Source organism: Lontra canadensis, unplaced genomic scaffold (genome assembly GCF_010015895.1).
Source record: "Lontra canadensis isolate GAN:19392208 unplaced genomic scaffold, GSC_riverotter_1.0 scaffold67, whole genome shotgun sequence".
Lineage (NCBI taxonomy): Eukaryota > Metazoa > Chordata > Mammalia > Carnivora > Mustelidae > Lontra > Lontra canadensis.
In genome coordinates this window covers 8,504,171-8,530,304 of record NW_022631061.1, presented here as the reverse complement: position 1 = coordinate 8,530,304, position 26,134 = coordinate 8,504,171, and the positions used below count along the sequence as shown (strand labels likewise).

General features: G+C 40.6%; 1 protein-coding gene across 5 annotated transcripts in view; it reads left to right on the top strand.

Moving 5' to 3' along the window:
- Positions 1-22,677, top strand: part of SMAD9 (SMAD family member 9) — a 75,233-nt gene extending 52,556 nt beyond the window's left edge. For all 5 annotated transcript variants that reach the window (XM_032880082.1, XM_032880084.1, XM_032880086.1 and 2 more), the window contains 4 exons: positions 3,988-4,251; positions 9,577-9,798; positions 16,165-16,421; positions 21,356-22,677. In XM_032880082.1, coding sequence (XP_032735973.1) covers positions 3,988-4,251; positions 9,577-9,798; positions 16,165-16,421; positions 21,356-21,499 — 887 coding nt within the window. In that variant the 3' untranslated portion in view covers positions 21,500-22,677. The remainder of the gene's footprint in view (positions 1-3,987; positions 4,252-9,576; positions 9,799-16,164; positions 16,422-21,355) is intronic.
- The last annotated feature ends 3,457 nt before the right edge of the window (positions 22,678-26,134 follow it).

Below are 26,134 nucleotides of genomic sequence, written 5' to 3'. Positions count from 1 at the left end.
TTCTTTATTTGACAGAGAGATCACAAGTAGACGGAGAGGCAGGCAGAGAGAGAAAGAGAGAGAGAGAGAGGGAAGCAGGCTCCCCGACGAGCAGAGAGCCCGATGCGGGACTCGATCCCAGGACCCCGAGACCATGACCCGAGCCGAAGGCAATGGCTCAACCCACTGAACCACCCAGGCGCCCTGTTTTTGTTTTTTTATTAGAAAAATCAAATTTGTACTTAACTTTCTGCCCATGTTTAAAGTAAATATTTTGAGAACAGTGAGGGTGCTAATATTAAGCAAGTTTACTGGGTTCCTAGTTATCATAAAGCTTAATTAAGTTTTTTTGCATTTGAAATCTCATTTTTTTGACAACCTTCCCCCATTTTAGGAACACTGAAGGCTACACTCTGATTTTCTTATTACTCACACAACCTTTTATATCATTTATTTAAGTTCTTTCTAACTATCTGTAGTGAAGGATCCGTTTTAATTTTTAAATTTTCAATCCTTCAAATATCAGTACTTTTGTAATGTAAACGAATTACGTGGCAAATGAAATTTTAAGAAGACAAAAATAAAAAGGCAAGCATAGGTTTGCTTTTTTTTTTTACTATAATAAAATACATATATATATATATATTTTTTTTTTTAGATTTTTATTTTATTTATTTGACAGACAGAGATCACAAGTAAGCAGAGAGGCAGGCAGAGAGAGAGGAGGAAGCAGGCTCCCTGCTCAGCAGGGAGCCCGATACGGGGCTCGATCTCAGGACCCTGGGATCATGACCTGAAGTAAAGGCAAAGGCTTTAATCCATTGAGCCACCCAGGTGCCCCTATAATAAAATATTTTATATCTGCATTTCAACAGATATAAAATTACCCTGTCAAATTGCTAACTTTAATAAGTTTCTGAACAGTTCAGTCTCAACCTCAAAACTGTATTTTCCTTGACTGACACCTAGCAGCTGGTAAAGTGTTATCAGTCCCCAAATCTCACTTTGCATGGCTTGCGTCTAGTAGCTTCTGGGCAAACAGTGTTTTTGTAGTGTGTCATGATTTTACTCCATGCAACTGGAGCTTATTTCAGGAGTATAATTTCTTCTCTACATAAAATACCCACATATAAAAACCACATGAGTTTTGAAAGAGATACAAAATCTTTTCAGCTCTGCTCTGCACCCCATATGCAGCAGGAATAACTCCTGCCACTGTTCTTCCCCAAGTGGTGCTTAGTTGTTAAGATGGTGTTGTATTTAAAAGGTGGCATAAAATTGAAACCAATGTCTGTAATCTTACTATGTCATATTTGTAAGCAGCAATTATGATCTAGAAATAGAATTTAGTAATTAGGAATAGCTATTGCTATAGATTGAACATTTTTGTGCCCCCTCTCCTTCATATGTTGAAAACCTAATCCTTAAGGTGATAGTACTAGGAGGTGGGGGCGGTCGTTTTGGGAAATGATTCAGTCATGCAGACAGACCCTTACAAATGGGGTTAGTGTCTTTATTAAAGAGGCCCCAGAGAGATCCCTCATCCCTTTCCACCCTGTGAGGGCAAAAAAGGTCCCAGTCTGTAGCCTCAAAGAGAGCTTTCCCCAGAACCTAACGTTGCTGCACCCTAATCTTGGACTTCCGGCCCTGGAAACTGTGAGAAATACATTTCTATTGTTTATAAGCCACACACTGTATGGTATTTCTATTATAACAGTCCAGATGGACTAAGACAGCTATGTTTTGAGTGGAAATATTTAAAAACATGACCAGTGCATATCTAAGGTAAACTAGCCAGTCAAGCTGAATGCCAGCCGGGATGATTACCATTGGTTTTCTTTACAGAAATCACTGCCTTTGGTTTTAGGTGAATGGTAAAAAATACATTATCAAGACATTTGTTTCAATAAAGGAAAACAAACCTTTTTTTTTTTTTTTCCTTTTTTTTCTTTTTGGTGTCTCAGATCTTTGGCCCATGAGGAAATAGAAGTTTCTGCCTCTGGATAGTGTAAGGCATTACATTTAACAATGTTAGGAATACCTTATAGATATTTTACACTACAACTGAAGTTACAGAGATTATCCCAATTCTTTTTCATCCAAAAAAGAAAAATGAGTGTTTGTTTTGAGCCTTGTTAGCATTATAATGAAGTGTCATTTCAGAAGAAGCCATATACCATGTACTCTGTTGGGCCCCCCCTTCCGGGCCATATACCATGGACTCTGTTGGCCCCCCCCGCCTTTCATGAAGCAGGTCATCTTTTTGTTCCCACATACTCATGGAACACATAAAAGGAAGTGATAGCTTATCATCCAGCTCATTTTTAGATGATGATGTGGAGAGTTCTGTAATGTCATACATTATACACATAGACACATACACTGGCTTTTTAAGGGGGAAGAATTCATTTGTTTCTCTGCCACCCTCAGCTGGGGTGGTTTAGTTTTAAAACTTCATTTACCTGTTTATTTTCTAACTTGCTTGTTAGGAAAGAGATAAACGTATGATGGCAGAGAAGTGGTAGACTTTGTGATTGATGTTATTGTTATTTTATCGCTATTGTTGTCATCTGTTTATTCCAAAACATTTACTTTTTATCAAAGTTTTCATCAATACTTGCATGTGGTAACAAACCAGTAATATTATTAAAAACAAGAGCTACCCCATCCATCTCCAGAAACAACTTCTCTTAATCATTCTTGGTTAGTTCTTTTCTTGTTCCCTCCATTATTACTAAAAATTATGGACATAACTCTAGATAATATATTTATACATGTAGACGATATGTTTATACATTAATTACTAAAAATTATGGAGGTAATCCTATATAATATGCTTATATATCTGTTTCTGAACCTTTCACCTTCAGGTAATTTCATTGACTAATACAAAAGATGAGGACTTAGCTAATTTATATTAACTTCTTTCTTCCTCTTTTTAAATGTCTGGTATCTATCTTGTAGTTTATTTCTTTATTTATTTATTTATTTTTGGCTCTTCAATTGATTTCCATTTTGGCAGCTGGGGGTAAGGATTATTTTCCCTTAGAAGAGCTTTGCAATTGCCTTTGACCACTTCCTCCTTGTTTTCTCTGCTTCTCTTTCTGGAACTTACTTTGGTCACAGGTTGTACCACATTTATTGATTATCTTCTTTATGCCAGGCACTCTGACACTTTAGAAGTCAGTAAGAACTAGGAATGCCTGGATAATACTTGACCTTGAAAATTGCATCCATTCCTAACATTTTGTATAGAATCAGGATCAAAATCACTTTTTTTTTTAATGTGGAACCCAGAAAAAACATACATAGGGCTTTGTTTTTAAGGTTTTTTTATTGATGCTTATCTTTTACTGATTTGCTTTGTATTACTCTCTGTTTATCTTTTACTTAGTCATTTTTAGGTACCTTTAAGAGCTTTCTGATAAAGACAAGTAGATTTTTTCTTTTCTTTTCTTCTTCTTTTTTTTTTTTTTTTTAACTTTAGCAACACTAGGCTGCCCCTCTGAATAATTCAACATGGTCTCTGAAAGAAAAATATTCTGGGCATCACTTAGAAACCAATTTTGCCTTTTAAAAAAACCAAACCACTTTATTGGCAGAATCAAAAGAAGACACAAACAATTAGTCCTGCAGAAGGCCAGATAATAGGGCAGTTCTGGTAATTTCTGTGGTAGGAATGAATAGGCAGTCTCTTTAGTGTGCTGACCTCAGAATGATTCTCCTCTAAACTTTTTACTGTGATACTCTGCTTAATATTCAGTTTGCAAGAGTGTTTAAGTACTAAACACTGGTGTTTAGTTTGCTTTACCAGCTCACTTTCTGGGAAATGACGGAACCTTAATTGACAGTTTTACAATAAGCACAAAGAATGGTGGGTGGGCAGTTCCCAGAAAACAGAGTTTTATCATGAAGAAAATGGGCAGACACAAACAGCAAGCGTCCACTGGATTTTGTGCCGAGGAGCCAATGCTCAATTCTAATCCACTGGTTCCTTTCTTATCCTAGTGCTGCCTCCCGTCCTCGTGCCAAGGCACAGTGAATATAACCCCCAGCTCAGCCTTCTGGCCAAGTTCCGCAGTGCCTCCCTCCACAGTGAGCCTCTCATGCCACACAACGCCACCTATCCGGACTCTTTCCAGCAGCCTCCGTGCTCGGCCTTCCCTCCCTCTCCAGGACCTGGGCACGTGTTCACACAGTCCCCGTGCACCGCTGGCTACCCTCACTCCCCAGAGAGTCCTTCGGAGCCAGAGAGCCCCTATCAACACTCAGGTCAGTGAAAGCTGCTGTCCCTCTATGTGGAGTTTGACCCAACACAATCAGTTATGGTGGGACCGTCCTAATTACAGTCACTGTTACTCACATTCATATGGAACTTTGCCGTTTACATGGCCATGTCCTGTGGGCCTTCGGACCTGCCCACCTCTAAGATCAGGGCCAGTTGGGAGCAGTTATCCTGGAGCTACACATATCTTTGCTCTGGTTTCTGGTTCTCACCCTCTGGAAGATGCTAAACGGATTTGAACAGCATCTCTGGGACTTTCCAGGGATTTTTTTTAAGGTAGCAGAAATAAGATGATAAAATACTTCTCTAACCCAAGGAGAAAGACTTGACCTGAGGGTAAGCAACGTGAGGGGTCCATGCTTGGCCTTTTCTTTGGCTGTCTCTTTCAGTAAACACAGGGAGTCCCGGCCTCCAAAAGATGAATGCTTAACGTCCCCGGGGCAGAGTTGGGCCCCATCTAGCCCGTGCTTCTCCTTTTGTGCTGTGTGAAGCCAGCACAGCATCTTGAAGACAGAGCTAGTCAGTAAACGTTTGCTGAACTGAAAAAGCCAATGGAAGGGACATCCTGTGCAAAAGGGAGAATCAAGCACATTGTCACAGTTGCACATGCCACCGCTCCTATAAAGTGGGTCCAAGTTAGATCATGAAGAAGAGATTTATATGCACCTCTTGAGTGTGAGATGAATCATATCCTGAGCGACAAATTCTTAGAGGCCAGCCTAAACTCATCTGGCGCTAAATGTTACAATCTGCCTCATTCATGTGTTCATATATTTCTTTATTTAACGGATATTTATGGAACACTTATTATATACAAGCATTGCCTTGGGGAGCTGGAAGGAGAATTCAAAGATGGGTAAAAAATGTCCTGTCCTCACAGAACTTATAAAATGTGGGAAGACAGAAAAGGAGGTGCCCCTTCCTTTCTGAGTTATTCAGTTCTGCCTTTTGCTCCCTCAGCAATACAGCTACTATTTTCATACACATCTACTATTCCATTTATCACACTATGTTATATAATTCCTCATTATATATTACCCCCCCATTCAACTGCCAGTCATCTTCTCTTTTTTATATGTAGCGCAGGTCCTAAAACACAGTGTTTGCTCATCAGTTGATTGCAGAGTAAACAAATCACCACACAGGCATTTGGAACTGGGTCAGAGCCTAGGGTTATAGCTCTTGATGTTACTGAGACCGTAAGTAATGGCAGAGCATCTACTAAGTGCCAGGCACTGTGCTACTTGTGAGAGGTACAATGATGATTGAGTCTGACAAGAGTCTCTGACCTTCAGGAGGCAGTAGCTGTTGAGAACAATCATGTAAGTAAACAATGAGGCTGTCACAGTCCGGACAAGTAATGGTAAGGACCTGAACTAAGAAAGGGATGTGGGGAGGGGAAAAAGACAAGGATTTTGAGGAGACAGACTCAATAGAACTTGATGTGGGGGTGAAGGCAGAGACTCTGGGAGGGAGCTCAGGAGTCATCCACTCAGTGGGGAGGAGATGGTTGCTGTCTTACAAGGAGCTGGATTCACCAAGAGAGGGACACAACAGGAAGAGAAGTCATTTGAGGACAGAGCCAAGGTTAAGGGACAGGAGGATAATTATGTCACAGAACACCTGTTTACTTGAAACATATCTGTGCTGTAACATATCCTGCACTGGTGAAACTCAAAGGTTGATGTTTTTTCCCCTCTTCCCACCCATGAAGGACAGACCCCACACCTCTGCAGAAGCTGGTTCGTTTTCATAGAGGGAATGGCTCTTTTAATTTCAAAGAAAATAATTATTTTCTGAATGATTAACAGCAAAATACAACCTGCAAAACAGACCCATCGACAAGTGAAACTAAAAGGAGATTCTGAAATTTAATAGTTCAGCACCTTATTTCTTTCACCAGCTTTATTGAGATATAATTCATATATCATACAGTTTACACACTTAAAGTGTGCAATGTAGTGATTTTCACTTATTTTTAAAGTTGTGGTAAGATATATATCTCATAAAGTTGGACATTTTAACCATTTTAAGTGTACAATCCAGTGGCATTAAGCGCATTCACAGTTCTATGCAACCATCCTCACCATCTATTTCCAAAATTTTTTCATCCACCTAAACAGAAACTCTGTGCCTATTAGCAGTAGCTCCCAGTCCTTCCCCTGCCCTTTCCTCCTGCCCCTGGCAACCTCCAGTCCACTTATTGTCTCTGTGAATTTGCTTATTCTAGGTACCTCAAAGAAATGGAATCATACAATATATGTCTTTTTGTGTCTGGCTTATTTCAGTTAGCATAGTGTTTTCATAGTTCAACTATGTTGTTAGCCTGTGTCGTTTACTTCATTTTTGTGATTAAACAATAATATTCCAAAATAAAGATACACCACATTAAAAAAAAAATTTTGTTGACTGATGGATATTTGGGCTATTTCCACCTTTTGGCTGGTGTGGATAATGCTGCTCCAAACACTACCAGGCAAGCATCTGCTTGAGTCCCTGCTTTCAGCACCTTTGAGCATATGCCTAGGAGCAGATATGGTGATATGGTAACTCTGTGTGCAGTCCCTGAGTTTTACAGATAGACGTACTCTGGGACCTGCAGAAGAGCCACCTTGCTTGATAACTTTTTCACCAGGCTCATAGTTTATTTTCCCACAGGAAAATGTCTTACCCGTGGTTGCACGATGTGGTCTGCATTCGAATTGCCAGCAGTGCCTGGGGAATGTTCATGGCCACATCCAGCCATTGATCTCCAGACTCAAATTTCTGAGGGTGGGACCAGGAAACTGCATCTTTAACAAGTTTCACTGGTGACTTTGATGCATGCTTAAATGTGGGAACTACTTGGATGGACAAAATTCAGTTTTCAACAAAGGCAGACTGATTCAACTTTTTATGCCACTGAACTCTACCCACTGCTAATGTAACAAGACGATTATGAAGTGACATTAGGAATGTATACAGGAGGAGTCAGTCATTCTGAGGTTCTCACTAAAGAGGTTTTCGTCTGCTGCAGGAGTTTTTATTGTGTTGTGAATTACTTTCTCGTAAGATCTGATCTACCGAATGCACAGCATTTGCCTAAGTATGATCACTGCCCGATTATAGGAACTGATACTTGGGGAGAGGAGCTCTTCTCCGCATGCCTTGGGCACAAGGTTATAATCAGGTTTCCACTGTTGTGCATTTTGGAGGCACATTTGGAACTATCTCAGAGACCGCGCATCCCTGCGGTCATTGTACCATCCATGGCAACGGAGGAATTGGAAAACTAAGCTCAAAGAAGGTTTAACTTTCTGTTTTGAAAGCCGTGCAACAGACCCCTGTGCTATTGAGAAAGCTAGGAGAATAGCCCTTGATTTGAAAATCTTATGAAGTCGTTGGAACTTAAAACTCTTTAGGTAACTCCCAAGTCAGTGGGAAAACTAATTGACCGTTTAGTGAGGATGTCAGGACAACAGATTTCTTACAGTGTCACTGCAGAATAGCCTGATGACGTGACTGGTCTCTCTCCAGCAGTAGCCCTATGCGCCAGGCCCAGGAGTTTCACAGCGAGGAAGGCTGGAGCTGTCTTAGTGTAGTGTATCAGTTTTACTGCTTTCTTTTAGTTGATATACCACCCCCGCCTTATCAGGCCACAGGAACCCCAAGGACCCAGAATGGCTGACCCATAGATGCCACAGTTGATAGTCATTTAGTGCTGTCTGTCCTTAATGGAGGTAAATTTGTAGATGAATAGCTCAATGAAGCTGTTTTCTAAGAGCATTTTCTATTACCCCAAAACAAAACAAAATTAAACAAACAAACAAACCAAAATGTGCTAGCCTGCTATTTCACATGTCTTTGAAGAGGCAGAGAGCATGGCTTGGCATTCGAACTTTGGCATTCCTCATCACCATAGAGTGAATGTTAGTTTGTCATCCTGGTTACTAGAGTAAGTTAATTTTTTATTCTAACCTAACATTTAGACGCTTGTAGTTCTTGATGTTTAGTACAGAAATGGGTGTTTAAGTTAGCAATTTTATCCCCATTGTGTTTATACTATAGTTTTGTAGTGGTGTCTTCGATTTAGCTTAGAGGGGAACTCAACATAAATATGTAAATATATGCAAATATGCAAATGCACACGAATATGTAAACACACAAATATGCAGATAGGGTCTAGATAAATATGTAAATAGGGTTTTTACAGAATTTTATCTGTTTCTTAAAATAGGCTAGGTAAATAAATGTTGCTCCGTTTTAATGTTCATGTAAGCCACAGGGGGATCTTACACAAAGGCAGATTTTGGTTCCTTAGATCTGGGGTGGGATCCAAGAATCTGCATTCCTCACACGCTCCCAGGTGATGCAGAGTCTACCGTTCAGGAACCACACTGAGTAGAGAGAGTCTAACAGAGCTTACGATTTGAAGTCTGTAGGGGTGAAGTCTTTTACAAGTACAGGTCCTTTTGTAAATCAAATAATAACCCCCTAATTTATGTTTCATAAATTTATGTTTCAGTGCACATAGGAACACACCGTAGATACAAGAATTACTCGGGTATCCAAAGAAAAGAGAGCGAATATAATCAGTAAAAAGACAGAAAGAGTGTGCGTGGCAAAGAAAGAACTCTGAACTTTGGTTGGTTACTGGCAACTTAATTACTTTGAAAAATTTAAGGTGAAAACATAACGTTCATGGATATCCTGATGAAACATGTGCTGCTGTCTTTAAAAATACCTTATGCTGTATAAGTACTCCATATGTATACAATGGAGAATGTGACTCTATCTATGTAGAAGTTTTTCTTTTTTCTTTCTTAAGTAATTTTAAGTCCTGTCCAGTATTTTTGATTTGGCTTTCATCATATCCAAACTATTATTTTTTCAGCCTTAGTTTTTTGGAAAATGATACTCTTGTCACCAGGACTCTGTTCAGTCCAGTGGCAGTGATATGTTATCTTTAACACATAGAGAGGAGGCAACCTGTCCCCTTCCCTGGAGCTGTCTCCTCTCGGGGTGATGGAATTTACATTAATCTGTTCATACTGTTGTTTGTCAGACCCCCTCAGTACTAATACATATGAGTACAAATGCTCTAACCATGGGAGAGTCACAAGGATTGCGGCCTCTGTGCCACACGTGTGGTGACCAGATGAGCTCCCCACACAGATCTTCCATCAGGGGACAGGTTTGGAGAGATCACAGAGAGCATCTTTGTCTTGCAGCACCTCTCCTGGTTAAGAGCATGAATGTTGTCCAGGTACGATCATTAGACGGGAAGCCAGGCATGACGGGAGTGATGTGCTCTCTGGTTCTTTTCCTTCCAGACTTCCGGCCAGTTTGCTACGAGGAGCCGCAGCACTGGTGCTCAGTCGCCTACTATGAACTCAACAACCGAGTTGGGGAAACGTTCCAGGCCTCCTCCCGAAGCGTACTTATAGATGGATTCACAGACCCTTCAAATAACAGGAACAGATTCTGTCTCGGACTTCTTTCTAATGTAAACAGAAACTCAACAATAGAAAACACCAGGAGACACATAGGAAAGGGTAAAAGCAAATATGTCATTCACGTATATGTTCTTTGAAGCTAAAACGTGGGGAGAGAAACAAGCCACGGATTGGCCACGTAACCCGGCAGGCTGATGAGCCAGCAGGAGGCCTGAGGCTGCAAGGTCGTGTTCTCTCTACTTTTAGGGTCAGCATAGCATCTTTCAGAGGGTGGATTAGGATAAGTATTAAGACAAAAGTGGTAAGACAAGAGGATAAATGTGAAAGCAGGATGAAATTACTAAATAGAATTACCATGAATTATTTTTGAATTGCCTAAAGATGCTAAATAAGAATACTTCAGAGGAGGAATTCTGGTGGGGGATTATATTCTATCAGGTAAAGTGACCTTTGGAGACTTAGAAGCCAGATAGTGAAAATCATGACAATTTATATAGGGAAAGCTTTGGTAGCGATTGGGGTTCTCCTGTGCTCAGGATCGTTATGAAGCCAGATGGACACAGGCCTCCCTGAGCTTTGGCCAACGAAGCTTTGAAGCCTTTCTCATCGGTGTGATCAATGGTAGAAAATCCCATCTGAATGTGAGCCCTCACTGTGTATCTTTAAATCATCTTCTTTACATTAGAGTAGCTGGTAGTGTTTGACACCTGGTTGTCCACTATTATGTCAGACTACCGTGGAATCATAGTTGTACAGAAACTTTAGAGTCATTTTATCTTTCCTCTTTCCATCCAGCCCTCAGACCACCTCAGGAAGGTGGTAGACACAAATCTTTTCTTTCAAATTTCCAGGGGAGATTCATTATTGTACCTGGTGATACATTCTAATATTCTTCCTAGTATGCTTCCTAAATGTCTCTGTCATAGAAAACCTACAAGCCATTGGTTAGAAACAGGTTGAATTTATTCATTGATGTCCTTTTTTTTTTTTTAAAGATTTTATTTATTTATGACAGAGCTAGCGAGAAAGGGAACACAAGCACAGGGGAGCTGGCAAAGGAGAAGCAGGCTCCCTGCTGAGCGGGGAGCCCGATATGGGGCTGGATCCCAAGATGCTGGGTTCATGACCTGAGTTGAAGGGAGATGTTTAATGACTGAGTGACCCCCCCAGGCGCCCCTTCATTGATGTTCTAATGGTGATATTTATGTTTATTTATATCCTATATTTTTGTATAGTGGCTTTTTTTCGTTTTTGTTTTTCCCATAGTGGCTTTGAGATGGCTTATAGGAAAACTTTGCAGTGAAATGATAAATGGAAAGTAGAGAATCAGGAACAGGGAGTTGGGGGCAGCAAGGAAGGAGAAGGCAACTAAAGGTTAGCATTGTGGCTATGATTAAAATTGTGCTCTAGGTTTTCTGACAGGGAGGTCAAAAAATGGAAACACAACTATAATGTAATTTTTATCACAAAGGAAGAAACATAGCCATTCTTCAAAGGAAATAATACTTTCCCTTTGACTGAATTCTTAAATAAATTTCTCAGATACTATAACTTTACTTTCAAATGGTTTTTATAAGAATCTTCAGGTAAAACTTAAAGGCAGAATATTACAACATAGTATTGTGGGGTTGGCTGTGTGCTGAGGGGCTTTCTGGACTGGTCTGCATATGAGACTTCTGCTGATGCGACTTGGTCGAAAGAGAATTCAAACATGAAAGGACTGTTGAATGCCTTCTGGGAATCTTTCTGCAAGTAGCTCTTTGAGGGTGCTGCTGATGCAGACATGGGAGTTGAGGTTCTATGTGTTCCTGCCTGAGAGCTAATCCCCAGGTTAAGAAACCATAGGAACAAGAGCTAGGAATGACAACCTTTTATGAAAATCAGAAAGTCCACCTAAGTGCTCAGTGAATGGAAGGGCCCTCCACCCTCATGTGGTTCCCCAAGGCAAAGTCAGTTTTTTTCAGAAAGCTGTTTGGAAGTGCTTTCCTGAGAAAATGATTTTTTTAAAGGAGATATAAACCATGCCATAAAGCATGGGGAAAAATTAGTGTCGAATATTTTTAAAGGAAGAGCTGTCGGTCTTTTATGAGGTCAGGGGACTGCTTCTTAGGTGCTCCCTTGGATTGTTTGGTTTTGAGCAGCATGGCTTCCTGCAACACCAGCCTGAATAAATTTGCAGCAAAATGCCTCCAATCATTAGTGAATAAGTTAACTTGTTCTTTGGAGTTAATTAATTGAGACACTTAGATTTTAGAGATAGGCATTCATCTCACAAATCTTTGTTGAGAATCTATTCTTAGCCAAACTGTCCCACCATTAGGGATGCAGCAGTTGGAAACAAAGAAACATAACAAACAAAAACAAACAATAACAGGCTTTCATTGGTTACACATAACCAAGGAAAGACAGAAAAGGAATAATGTTATATATCTCTAAGGATTTGTCTAGAGGAAAACAGAGGAGGGGAAGAGATTGGGGAGAACTTGTTAGGAAGTAGAATGGGATAGCCAGGGAACACTTTCCTAACCAGGTGACATTTGAGCAGAAAGAAAAATGCAGTTAGTCACATGGAGGGGGAGCTTTCAAAGCAGAGGGAGCAGCAGGTGCAAAGACCCTGAAGCCTACCTGGTATATACATTGTAAGAACAGCAGGGAAGCCAGGGTGAGTGGAATAAAATGGATAAAAAAGTGGGGAAGTTGTAGAAGAAGAGGGGAGAGGGCCAGGTCACAGGAGTTTACAGATCTGAATTTTCACTTTAAAATGATTCCCTGGCAACTGCAGTAAAATTAAATTGTTAGCGAGGGAAGAGAGAAACATTTTTGTTTTTAAGATTTCATTTATTTATTTGAAAAAGGGGGAGACTACCAGAGAGGGAACACAAGCTGGGAGAGTGGAGGAGGGAGAAGCAGGCTTCCCGCTGAGCTGGGAGCCCTTTGCGGGCTCATCCCAGGACCCTGGGGCCCTGACCTGAGCTGGAGGTAGAGGCTTAACGACTGAGCCACCCAGGCGCCCCAAGGGTGAAAGGTGTAAGAACACACGTGAAGGAGAAAACTGAAAGGTATATAACAAATGTTAGCTTTGATTATTTCTGGGCTGTGCATTTGTGGCTGAGTTTTATTCTCTGCATCCCTGCATTCTCTAAATTGTCTCTCCTGGGCTTTCTTGCTCATGTGAGCATGGAGGCGGTGGGACTTGGCCTGTCAGGGCAGGCCAGGATTGCTGCAGTGGTGCTGAGAAACATCACAGGGGGCGCAGCCCAGCCCAGCAGAAGGGCTGAGTGAGTACTGAGGTGGGCCATTCTCTGTAGTCCAGTTGGGCCCCACCCTATTTGTTCATCATATTGTCCAAACAGACTTAAAATTTTCAGATTCAGATTTGGGGAACTGACCTTGCCTCCAGGCCAGTGATGGCTTTGTGTGAATTCTAAGAGGCCCCTTTCTCAAGAGAAGTTACTGCCATCTTCTGGAGAAGCTGTATAATGATGCTATAAATCTTGGAAGGCTATGAAGCACACCCTAGAATTGTGCAGTGCACAACAGTGGGCACCGTCCCACTGAGGGCCTGTCCCCTGAACCAAAGTCCTGGTGTGGATCTGGAAATTTGTGCTTTTATATTATTACTTTTCTCATCATATGTTAAAACATTTTTTATTTTGGAAAATGTCAAACACATACAGAAGTGCACAGAATCATGTAAAGAATATTCATATCACCCTCTCCAGCTTCCGTAATGATTCACAGTGAATGCATTCATATCTGCTGTCCCTCCACAGTATTTCTGCAAGAGTATTTTAAAGTAAATCTCCAACTTCATATCCCTTCATCATAGATTTGAGTATTTATCTATCTATAGAAGGGATTTCTAAATATAAGTACCATTATTACACCCGGAAGTAGGGACTTTCTTAAAGCTCTAAATGATCCTGATATTCAGCCATGTTTTTAAAATGGTGTGTGGAAGACAGGGCAACAAAGGCAAGGCAAAGATGGATTACAAACTCATGATAAGGTGTTGAGTTCGAGCCAGGAAGTTTGGGATTATTCTAAAGGGAATGAAGAGGTACCAGAGTCTCTGAGCAGGGCTACAGGATAATGAGATTTACTTTCTGTGCTGGCATTTGATCCTTCCTCCCAGTCAGCAGGGGAACCTATGTGCATTCCTTCCACTCTGGGGCTCAGCTTTCTCTTTCTTCTGGTAGAGTCCAGAGCCTCAGAACCGTCTCAGCAACCTAAGCAACCTGCCTTCCTCCCTATCTTTCCTGTCATTTCTCTGTTGTTCAAGACTGTGGAAGAGGACCCAAAGGGAACACATTTGCAGTCTGACTTGGCAGACCCAATTCAAGCCCCTTCTCTGGCCCTAAGTAACCGTAGCATAGGACTCCACACTCCCTCATCTCCTAGAAGGCGGGAGGCAGTCACACACAAATGGGAAGCCCGGATAGAGGGATGCAGCCCAAGAGAAGTTGGAAGAGCTTGCCTGAGGACCACACCGCCTGGTTCCTCTTTGGCATCTCAGGAAGGGCATTATCCTATTGCTCACTGTTCTTTATGGAGATTTTGAATCTAAAACACAAGTCATTTAAAGCCATGGTTTTGGTTTATCAAGTGGATGCAAATAAAATCATTTGCCTACTTGACTTTTTTTTTTTTTTAAGATTTTATTTATTTGAGAGAGATCACAAGTGCGGGGAGGGTCAGAGGAAGAAGCAGACTCCCTGCTGAGCAGGGAGCCCTACACCAGACTCAGTCTTGGGACTCCAGGGTTATGACCTGAGCCAGAGGCAGTCACTTCAACTGAGCCACCCACACACCTTTGACTTTTCTTTGGATGCCACTGTCTCTAGCCAACGCTCAGCTTCCTTCATGGTGGGGTTGAATTCCACCCTTGTCCTGCTGTTCAGAGCCAAATCAGGCCTCTGTGTGCTCATCCCATTGGCTCTGCCCCCTCTTTTTGTTCAGGACACTAAACTCCTGCCTGTCTGCTCAGCCTCTACTCTGCTTTCCTTATTCTGCCAACTGTGCTGTGGTTGAGGATAATACTTCCACAGGATTGAAAATCATCCCCTAAATAAAGACCAGAGTCAGGTAACAAAAATCCTATCAATTCTACTTAGTAGGTTCTGGGAGGATTATAAATTTGAAGATCATTCAATTCAAATACATCCTGAACACTGGGCCATCTCATTCTCTGGCTCTTTCCCCACCAGCTCTCCCTCTTTTTGAACAACCATAACCACCACAGGGGCGGCCCTCCCCGGGAGCTCATGGGGACTGGGAACGAAGTCTGTATTTGCCCCAGCCTCACCTCCAGCACGTTGGTGCAGCCAGATACCATATCCCAGCCAAGAGGACCCTCTTGCCTCCTTCTCACGGCCGGGACTGAGGGTGCCTAACCCCAGGCTGTTCAGGGAGAGAATGGACATGAGAACGAAAAGGGAGGGGAAGGCTGGGAAAAAAGGAGAGGAGATCCAAGATATATCAGTCTCCGTGTATTCTGGATCATTTCTATGAACCCTTTGTGACCCCATGACAATTGTATTTACCATCACGTTGACACATAATTCTGGAGAATTTTGTTTCTGCTGAAAGGCTGGAGGAAAACTGTGCTGGTATTTAATGTTCACTAGACTGGAGCATCTTTGTTTTATTTAACGCCAGTCTCTTGCTATAAATATATGTGAAGTCTTAAACCCAGAGACCTGGAGTGAGAGCGTCAACTCAGATTTAATCTGGAATGAAAATTAGTTTGGGCAGCACCAATCTCAGGATGGTGTTTTGCTTTTAAAGTCCAAAAATGTGATGTAAAGTAAAATAAGCAACATTTTGACTGGAAGTCTTTATATCTGAAAAGGTGACAAGAATTTCGTTGTTCTTAAGTAAAATGTAGGCATTATTTCTATAATGGTAGGTGACAAGTTCTAAAATGAAATAAATCTCTTTGAGATATTTATTAAGACAAATGGATTCGTAATTGTTGTTAAAATGTAAACTTCAAAAAAAAAAGTAAACTTCATTTATTTTTTCCTCTGAAGCGGGTTTAGTGTATGCACTAAAGGGGTAAGTGACATTTCCTTGATATTTTCTGTGCCCAGTTTCTATTTTTTTATTGATACATGGACCTGAAGGATGTTTTCTGCATTATGTATTTATTTTGCTTCTAATATTATGAGAGTAAATAAGCGTGAGATCGAGAGTGACAGAAGGAGCAGTGCACGACAGCCTCTGCAATCGTTGTAAACATGGGGTGCAATCCACTTTTAAATGGACTCATGGGGAAAAGAAAAACCCTACAGTACCATTAGAACAAGTGGGCATTTTGATCACTCTTTTACTCTGGCTGGTAATATTAAAATTAATTTCACGAGAGATAGTCACATACCACGAGGTTGCAGTGAGAAGGGAATGATGTTAATCCGAAGCTAAACACGAGGCTGGTATTTGAGGGACGCTGTTTTTACCTCGTAGGTGTGCATTTATACTACGTCGGGGGCGAGGTGTACGCCGAGTGTGTGAGCGACAGCAGTATCTTCGTACAGAGCCGGAACTGCAACTATCAGCACGGCTTCCACCCAGCCACCGTGTGCAAGATCCCCAGCGGCTGCAGCCTCAAGATCTTCAACAACCAGCTCTTTGCTCAGCTGCTGGCACAGTCGGTTCACCACGGATTTGAAGTCGTCTACGAGTTAACGAAGATGTGCACTATCCGCATGAGCTTTGTTAAGGTAAGGATGCTTGCTCTCAGATAGTAAGATAGAAGAGGACAAACAAAGTAAAACAAACCAAAAAGCATCCCTTGGGTGTGTGGCGTCTATACTGCCCATTCGAGTAGGAAACAGGGTTGTTGTTGTTGCTTTGGGGGGTTTCTTTTGGAACTCTGTTCAGGTATTTCTAGGAAGAGCTCCTCCAGGAGTATCCACTCTCATTCAATAGCAGTTAAAAGAAAATTTTTTTTTTCTTTTAAGATTTTATTTATTTATCTGACAGAGACACAGCGAGAGAGGGAACACAAGCAGGGGGAGTGGGGGAGGGAGAAGCAGGCTTCCTGCCAAGCGGGGAGCCCAACACGGGGCTCCAGCCCAGGACTTTGGGATCATGACCTGAGCTGAAGGCAGCCACCTAACCAACTGAGCCTCCCAGCGCCCCTAAGAAAATTTTAGAAGATTTTACTTGTGAAGGAAAACCAAGGCGGTAATCTGATTTTTTTCATGCAGAAGATAAAGTGACAATGATGATTTTATAGGATTTAATGCCACAAAGTTTTTTCTTTTTTTTTTTTTCTCATCTCTCAAATTGCTGAGCATGGTTGTCTCTCAGTAAATGTTGAATTTATCTGATTTAAATAAAACATTGCTCTTACTCTTAGAAAGCATACAGGTCAACAGAAGAAATCATATTTATAAAAAAGCTACAGAACAGACAGTAGTGGCTCTAATACAAGCTGCTGTACATTAAGTGCTATTATAAAGGCATAAACAAATTAGGATAGAAATATTATGTTGGGTATGATCAACTCTGAGCGAGTAGTAGCTGTTCTGTTTATGAATATTTATTGAATTTCTTGAATTAGATCTTACTAACGTTGATGTGAAGGCTTCGGAGAACTGAGGAAGTTAGTGGGAAGGAAAACCCACTGGATTTGCACACTGAAGTCTTCAGCTGTTTCATCTCTTGTAAAGCAGTTGCAAATAATTCTGAAATTTCAAAATCTTAGCTTGTTTATCAGACTCTCTGGGTCTATGTGACAGTTTTCACATTGTCACATATCCACCCAGGAAATCAGTATGGATTGTTCCAGGTTTTTTTCACAGTAAAATTTGTTAATCTTTTAAGATTACCATGAAAAAGAGTTGTCTTATTTTTCTATACTCTTATTTTTATTGTATTTATAATTTTAGTAATTATTTTAAAAATAACAATCAAGAATATAGTTTCCAATTTAAAAAATCGCTTTTTGAAACCCTTTCTTTCATGATGACAAAGCAAATTTACTGCTAAGCTTTAAAAGCATTTTTATGTTGTAAAGCTATTAGCAAATACCTGGAGATCTTTCTAAATGCTCTGATGCTTTGGAACCAGCAGAGGGCATTAAATTGCCATTAATGAACAATCATTTGACTCCTAGTTATTTTCTCCAGGTCCGTGTTTTTAAAGTTAGGATGAAATGCCAGTACATCAGAGGTAATTATTTCACTGTCACGTAAGCTTGCATAGACATCTGATTGTCCTAAGATCAGCTAGATCTATTTCATAAAGCTATACAGTTCACAGAAAACAGTTAATAATGTTGCAACAGACAATCAGTTTAAAGAAATTTAAAATTTCTCATCATGGGGAAAAATGGGTAAGTATGTGAGGTGATAGATGTTAACTAAATGTATTGTGGTCATCTTGCAATGTATGTATATCCAATCATTGCATGTACACCTAAAACTGACACAGTGTATCAATTACATCTCAACATAACTGGGGCTGCAGGGGAAGACAGTACAGATAAAAATAATGTGGCTGGGGGGGAAGATAGTACAGATAAAAATAATGTAAAATATCTCATTAGTAATTTCATATCGATTATGTGTTGATAAGATAATATTTTAAGTAGATTGAATTGAATAAAACACATTATTGAAATTTAAAAAAAAGAAATTATAGGACTAACACTGGTGGCTTCCACTGAGAGGGGATGGACTAGATCATCTATAAAGCATCTTTTAGCTTTGATTTTTACTGATTCTAGGACTCGGTCAGTCAGTCAATAAGATAATATTGAGGACCTACCATGGGCCACACAAAGCGCCATTCTAGGAATTGAGATATATCAGTGATTACTCAAGGTCACTGCCTTCACGAAATCAATATTCCAGAAGGCAGAGACAGGCAGTAAACAACAGCTATAATAAAGAACGTGAAGGGAAAGAAACAGAGCAGAGTATGGGGAATTGGAGTGCTGGGATAGGGGTCGGTTGCAAGTTTTATAAAGATAGACAGGGTGGACCTCTGTGGGGACTTAAAGGAGATGAGGGAGTCAAGTCATAATGGTATCTGGAGGGGAAGCAGTAGACACAGAGGAAAGGCCAACCATACAGCAAAAGCTTACCCTGACATTTGTAGGAGCAAGGAGGCCAGGGTGCCTGGAGCATGAGTCAGGGATTCGGGGGTGGGGCTGGGGGTGAGATCCAACACAAGGATTTCAGCTTTTATTTTAAAAAGGTGGAGAGCCTCTGAAGGTGTTTGAGCCTAGGATTTCATGATCTGACTTAAATATTTAAGATTTTATTTATTTATTTGTTTTTGGCAGAGAGGCAGGCAGAGACGGGGGGTGGGGGGGCAGTGCAGAGTGGGAAGCAGGCTCCCAGCTGAGCAGAGAGCCCACTGCAGGCCTTGATCCCAGGACCCTGGGTTCATGACCTGAGCCGAAGGCAGAGGCTTAACCCACTGAGCCACCCAGGCACCCCTGACTTAAACATTTAAAAGATCACTGCAGCTGCTACGTGATTTGCAGGTATCATGCAGACAAGTATGGAAGTAGAGACCAGCTAAGGGGCTATTGCAGTATTCAGATGAGAGATAACTGTAGTGCCCACTAGGGGGAGCAATCTCATAGAAGGTGTAAGAAGGGGAGAGATTCTGAGTTGTGCAGGTGATTCCATGGGGGGAGGTGAAAGGAGGAGTTAAAGAGATAAAGTTGCCCCCACCCGGGAGGGAGAAGATGCAGGTGGATCAGGTGTAGATAGAAGGTAAAACCTTCAGTTTTAGTGAGAATACCTCTGTGATGTCTGACATGCGTCAAAGCAGAGATGTGAAGGAGACAGAGATACCAGTCTGGATTTAGGGAGAGAAGGCTGGGCTGGAGATGTCAGTTTAGGAATTGTCAGTGTTTGCACAGTATTTATCCATGAGCCTGGATGGAACTGCCAAGGTTTGAGTTAAACAGAGAAGATCAGGGGTGCCTGGGTGGCACAGTGGTTAAAGCCTCTGCCTTCAGCTCAAATCATGATCCGAGGGTCCTGTGATGGAGCCCCGCATCGCATCGGGCTCTCTGCTCAGCAGGGAGCCTGCTTCCTCCTCTCTCTCTGCCTGCCTCTCTGCCTACTTGTGATCTCTGTCAAATAAATAAATAAAATATTTTGGAAAAAAAAAAAAAAAACAGAGAAGATCAGAGCTTCTAGGACAGAGCCCTAAGGAGAGGAATTGGTACAGCCAGTATGGACAATTTGTTTGAGGGTTTTTCCTAGAAAGGAAGTCAAAGATATAGAGCAGTAAGCAGTGGGAGTGGTAGGGCCAAGAGAAGTGTTTTGAAGATGGGAGATATTTCAGCATGTTCCTATGTAGATGGGAATGATCCAGCAGAAAACAAAATCTTGTAGGGAAGAATGGGGAGATTTGCGGGAATGATGTCCTTGGGAAGGCATTTGAGTCTTATGCACAACTGGATGGACTGGCTTATTTGGAAGCGCGGATAATTAATCTGTGCTGAGAAGTAGAAAGGGTGAGTGTGTTGGCACAGGTGCTGTGGAAACTCTTCTGATTGCTTTACGTCTTGTTAAAATAAGATCAAAATTAAGAGGAAGGCAAGCCATAAGTAATGCTGAACTCTTAAGAAACAAACTGAGGGTTGGCAGAGGGGAGGTGGGTAGGGGGATGGGGTAACTGGGTGAGGGACATGAAGGAGGGCACTTGATGGAATGAGCACTGGATGTTGTATGCAACTGATGAATCACTGAATTCTGCCGCTGAACCTAATAATACAGTGTATGTTAACTAAATTGAATTTAAATAAAGAATTTTTAAAAAGAAGATTATCATTCACAAACAGACTGGGGAGTAGGTGTTAGAGTTTTTAGGGAAAAAGAGCAGGAGTGAGCAGACATTTGGGGTGCGGGGAGGAGTGGGAGAGCACAGTGACTCGGGGACAGTCATTCCATTGCAGGTGGCATCAAGAGGGGCACTTGAGGCTTGTGCTCATGAATGTAAAGTGTTGGTCAGGCAGCATGGTTGTGTTGAAATCGATTTTTTAAGAAGTACAGATAGTCACCCTTCCCAATAACAGTGATGTGTGATGTCTCTTATTTCTAAAATAACTTGTCACTGATGTATAATGTACAGAGAATAAAGATAGGCAAATTTATTTTTTATTTATTTTTACTGTCTCTTCTGTGAATGGTAATAAATGGGAAATTGCCAAAAATGAGCCTAAAAGAGAGGAGAAACAAGCTTTGTAAACCAACCCTGAATAATCAAGAACACCCTCACTTCTGTCTTTACACCTTTGAGATCCAGTCACTGGTCTGTAGTGAGCATCCGTTTTGTGCAAAACACTATCTTCAGCAGGAAGGGGTTGAACATAAAGTCAGGCCCCTTCCCTTGTGGAAGAGAGATGATTTTCCAGTGTTTCCAGTGTGCCTAGAGACCAGACCACTCTAGATCCGAGTGTTGAGCTGTGAGCCCAGAGGGAATCCTTTGATTTGGACTCCTCTTCGGGTGTCTAGTTGATGCACAAATTGTCCTGTGCTTACATGAAGTTGGAGGGCACGCTCCCCCCAGGTCTCAGGAACTGCTCTGGTGCGTGGGCTCTATGTGCACTGATGCCTGTCTCTCTCCTCTAGAGGCTGACTGAAAGTCTGCCGCCATCACTCTGAGCTCTGTTCTTGCTTTCCAGGGCTGGGGAGCTGAGTATCATCGCCAGGATGTCACGAGTACTCCCTGCTGGATTGAGATTCATCTTCATGGACCACTGCAGTGGTTGGACAAAGTTCTGACTCAGATGGGCTCTCCACATAACCCGATTTCTTCAGTGTCTTAACAGCCGGTCATGTCTTAATCCACAGTTCTGTAGAGTAAATGCTATTGCAGGCAGTGGCTTAGATACCATTTCAGATTTGCAACTAACTGAAGTTTCTAAGTATATAATGTAAATACATATAATATATACTCTTCATTTTTTTTTATCACCAGTTAATTTGCACTAGAATTTCTAGTTAACCTGATGCTGATGCCGGCACGACATGATTAGGAAAGCAGGTTTTTCATGCCAATGCTATAATAAGAAGCAGCTTCTTTTGTGGGAGGAAACAAAGGAAAAGCAACCGTGTCGATAGAATTTGAAAAATGTTGGCAGAAAAAAAGGCAGCGTTAGTCAGTCATGTCATTATAAGGTATGTTGTGTGGCCTATCAGAAAAATATCGAAACTGTATCTTACAAATTGGGGTACGAGCAGCACCAGAGCAAGTAACGCTTTCAGACAAAAGAAAGCAGTCAAATCCATAGCATTTAAATAATCTCACTTTTAGTGCTATTGGCAAGAAGGGGGGACAGGAAAACACCAAGCTTGTAAAATTAGTTATGTAAGATAAGTCACGTAAATTATTTCCCAAGTTGAAATACCTATAGCTAAACTATGGTGCTGATATTAATGGTACATTTGAAACAAATTTAAACTGTGATTGGAAAAGAGACTGTGAAGCTGGGAGTCATGTTGCCTCATGATCCACCACTATTAAGAAGAAAATAATGAGTCTAATACATGGGAATATTCATATGAAAATGGCATGAAATGAGCTCTATTCCCAAATTGCAAAGTAAGACCAGAACTTAGTCCAAGAATCACTCAGGAAGACTCTTGCTTTCCACATTGGAAATCGGGCCCCTGTTTTCCTGGTTATTCCACTCAAGCAGTCTGGCAGACATCTGAGTCTGCCCAGTGAGCTAGAGGACTTTGTGTGTAAATTCTAGGTGGGGAAGAAGCAGTAAAGGAAGAGGGTTGGACGAAAGCATTGGATGTTTTCTCACACCTTCTCACATTCCCATTAGAAGACTTCGTGGCGAGAGCACTCCTTTTGCCTACATGTTGGCACATACTATTTACAGATGACTAAAACGGTGGTGAAGCCTTTGAGAGAATCTGGACATATTGCTGGAGTCACATTTATGGGTTACGTAACTTGGTGTCTCGATCTGCTGGTCACGGCTCTTAGCCTCTTACAAAGCTGAAGCCTTGTACCTGGAAATAGCTTCCCCAATAGAATAATAATTTCATAACCCCTGTAATTTCTGGGGAACAGTGGTACTGAAGAAAGGGACATTTAAAAAATATATATATATGGTATTAAAAACCTGTTCTTATTTACTCTCAGATAAAGAGAGGAGAGGAAAATTCCCCACATTTCTAGGTACTTTCATATAAAATATATATATATATATGTGTGTATATATATATATATATATATACACACATATATATATATAATTCCCACCCACTAAACACTGCATTGCTTCAAAAAATATTTCACACCCTCTTAAAAATGTATAATTTAAGAAGGTAATTATACTTGTTAACAGACGGTACTTCAGTAATCCAAGAGGTTTCTTCATTTATGCATTCTGTCAACTCTTTTTAGCTTTAGCGCACACAATAGTTGCTTCTCATTAAATCGTATTCAAGGTAGAAATGATCCTGTGAAAAAGATATGCAAGTGAGCTCCTACTGTCACCTCTTGTAAGAACTAGTGTTATCTAATAGAAACTTTCATATATGTAATAGAAAACAGTACATTCTACGTTAAAACTAGGTGGTCCATTTAGTGTTTAGAAAACCCCGTAGTTCCTTGGTTCAACAACTATGTATTGTGCCCCTGTATGGGCTGGGTACAGTGTTGGGTAACTGTGGAATCAGATGCAAACCAGAAGCAGCCCCAGGCTCTGGAGCTAAGAGTCTGTTAGTAAACCTGTGTAGACATCTTCATGTTTCAGAACTTTTAAAACACAACAAAACCTATGATCTTTCCTTTGCTCAGAAAGATATAACTCATTTCTTAATTATTTCTGTTTTGAAACTTAGTTCCCTTCTCTTCTGAGCAATCAGGTAAGAGATGAAGTCTTCCTTGGAGAAGCTACTTTTCTTCCGTGCCCCAAAGTTGTTTGTTTTCTCCCCTGACTTCCCTGTTTTCCAGGTTTTTCCCCTTTCCTCTTTTCTTGGAAAAGGCATTAATACAGTGAGTCTTCCTCACATGAGTACAGCTCTGTGAGAGCATAAGGACACATGATTTTTCTCAAGAAAGCTAACATAGCTTTCTTGATCTCTTCACAAATGCTCAAACTCATCCTCTGGTAGCGATAACCTTATACCTTTGCAGAATTAATCATAACTGGTTGCTTATAAATTACATTAAGAAAGTTAAGTAACCTGGATGGCCATGCAGGTTTGGTAAAACCAGAACAAAATATTCCAGGAAGCCTGTGCTCATCCTTTGAAAAACAAATGATTAAAGTGGTACATTTGCATCATCACTGGTCCTGTCTCTCCAAAAGTCCATATTCGGATAGGAGTGAAATTCAGAAAAGTTAACCCTTCGGTCACTGTAACTAGTCACCTTCTCATCAGCCTTTGAACGTTTTTGCTGTCAGGAATTGTCCAAAGTTGTAATGTAGCATTTTTTTTTCAGACTTCCATGTTTGTTCATGTAGCATTCATTCCTTGAGATGGACAGCCCCCCCAAAAATGTAATAGCATTCTTTTAGAGGATAACTAGCGAAGTGGACATGCTAAGGCATTTAAAGGCACCAACAATGCCACACATTTTTAAGGTTGCCTTGGACAAGGGTCGTGCAGTAGAGAACAATGTTTTGGCCTGCTCTGGAGACCCAGAACATTTACTGTGTTGTTCAAGCCTGTTTTCTATTCTTTTCCTGTTTAAAAATTGAGATATGAGAAGTTTGTTTTAGTTAGATGGTATTTTTACTATCTCCCAGTGTTTTGGAACTGTAAAGATGTCATTTTTCAAGTTACCTTTTTTATTTTTATTTTTTTTTACATTCAGTATAAATCAGGAAAAGTTGAACAACAAAATAGCACTAGCACTTAGAATCTCTTTTTCATTTTCTTCTAAGGGATTAAATGCAACAACAAAAACATTTTATAAACATCACCTGCTAGACTTTAAGCACTTGTTTAATTTTGAGTGTGTCCTGAGTATTTGGATATATGTATTCAACAACTAAAGCAAACTATAACGTGCATTCCAAATTTGTCTTCCCCTGTTATGATTTTAGCAGTTGAACCGTATGACAAGACTGGAGGATCCTGACATATGTTCAAATTAATGTAACACCAACAAGAAACTATTTCTATTTAAGGAATGCTTTTGTCGATCATATCTAGGCTTCAATTATCCTTCAAATGTACACTTATACTGTTATGTGATTGTTTATAATAAACAATACTGTACCTATATGGTTCTGGCTCATTTTTCCCTACAAACATTATAGAAAGGTCACTGCATATGGATTTTAGGTGATCTTAAACCATCTTATTTTGAAAAGGAGATGCTTTTAAAATCCAGTATGCTATAGAGAAATTAAGTAATGATTTTGAATTAAACATCTTGGTGTCCCCAGCATTAAGTATAGAATCTTGGAGATACTTTGTGGTAATTTTAGAGAGGATATCATAGAAGTTTTTTTCTGGATAGTGGTAAATATTAAGTGATATTGTGATATAAAGGAAAGAACAATTTTATTATTGTAAACATCTGTTCGTTGTACATGTATATTATGTATCAGGAAAGGTGCTAAAGATGACTCATGAGGAAAAAATAAAATAAAATCCAGGAGGAAATTCTCAATTCCCTCCATTTTCTTCTAGTCTTAAAATGGAGGGGGTAAAATATGTCAATATTTCAAGAAAGCTTAGCCTTCCCATTAAACTTGATCAAAGTTTTCCTTTTTTTATCATTTTAAGAAATTCACCCTTTATTCAAAGAGGTATTTGTGGACTTCAAAACTGTAAATGAATGAAAGGCTGTTGTGGTTCAGATGTAGGCAGGGATTATGAGACCTCCCATTTCAGCTGTGAGTTTATGGAGAACCATGATTACATCTTGTCTGCTTTTGCATCTTCTTGCCTCTAATATTTGGTATTGGCATTTCAAACACTAACTATAGAGATTGTTTTTAATATATCATGGCATAGACATACAAGACAGTCTTTAAACATTGACTTATCTTTGAGAAGGGATATTTTCATCCTAGAAACCTGTGCATATTCTTTTATCAGATGGTTCTTATACGTCAGCCACTGTAGATACAACGAGAGATAACAGTTTCTGCCTTTAAAGGAATTTACAAGTTTGTGGAGGAAGATGAACGAGTATGCCAGCAAAGGTCAGTGCACTGTTGGTTGTGGCAGCTTGCTGGGGGAAACAAACAGCAACATCTCCATCAGGCCCTGGGTGGGTAGCTGGTAAGGCTTCTGGGCCAATCCAACTCTCTTCCTCCCCATCATTTCCCTTAGCAAGTCACCCAAGACCCTCCTAAGCCAGGTTGGATGCCTGCTCTCTGTGCTGCTATCATATTGGTGCTCATCAATGATCAGTTATTAATTCCTGGACCACACCGTTTACTTGTCCAACTGTCTACAAGACTGGGAGCTCTTGAAGTACA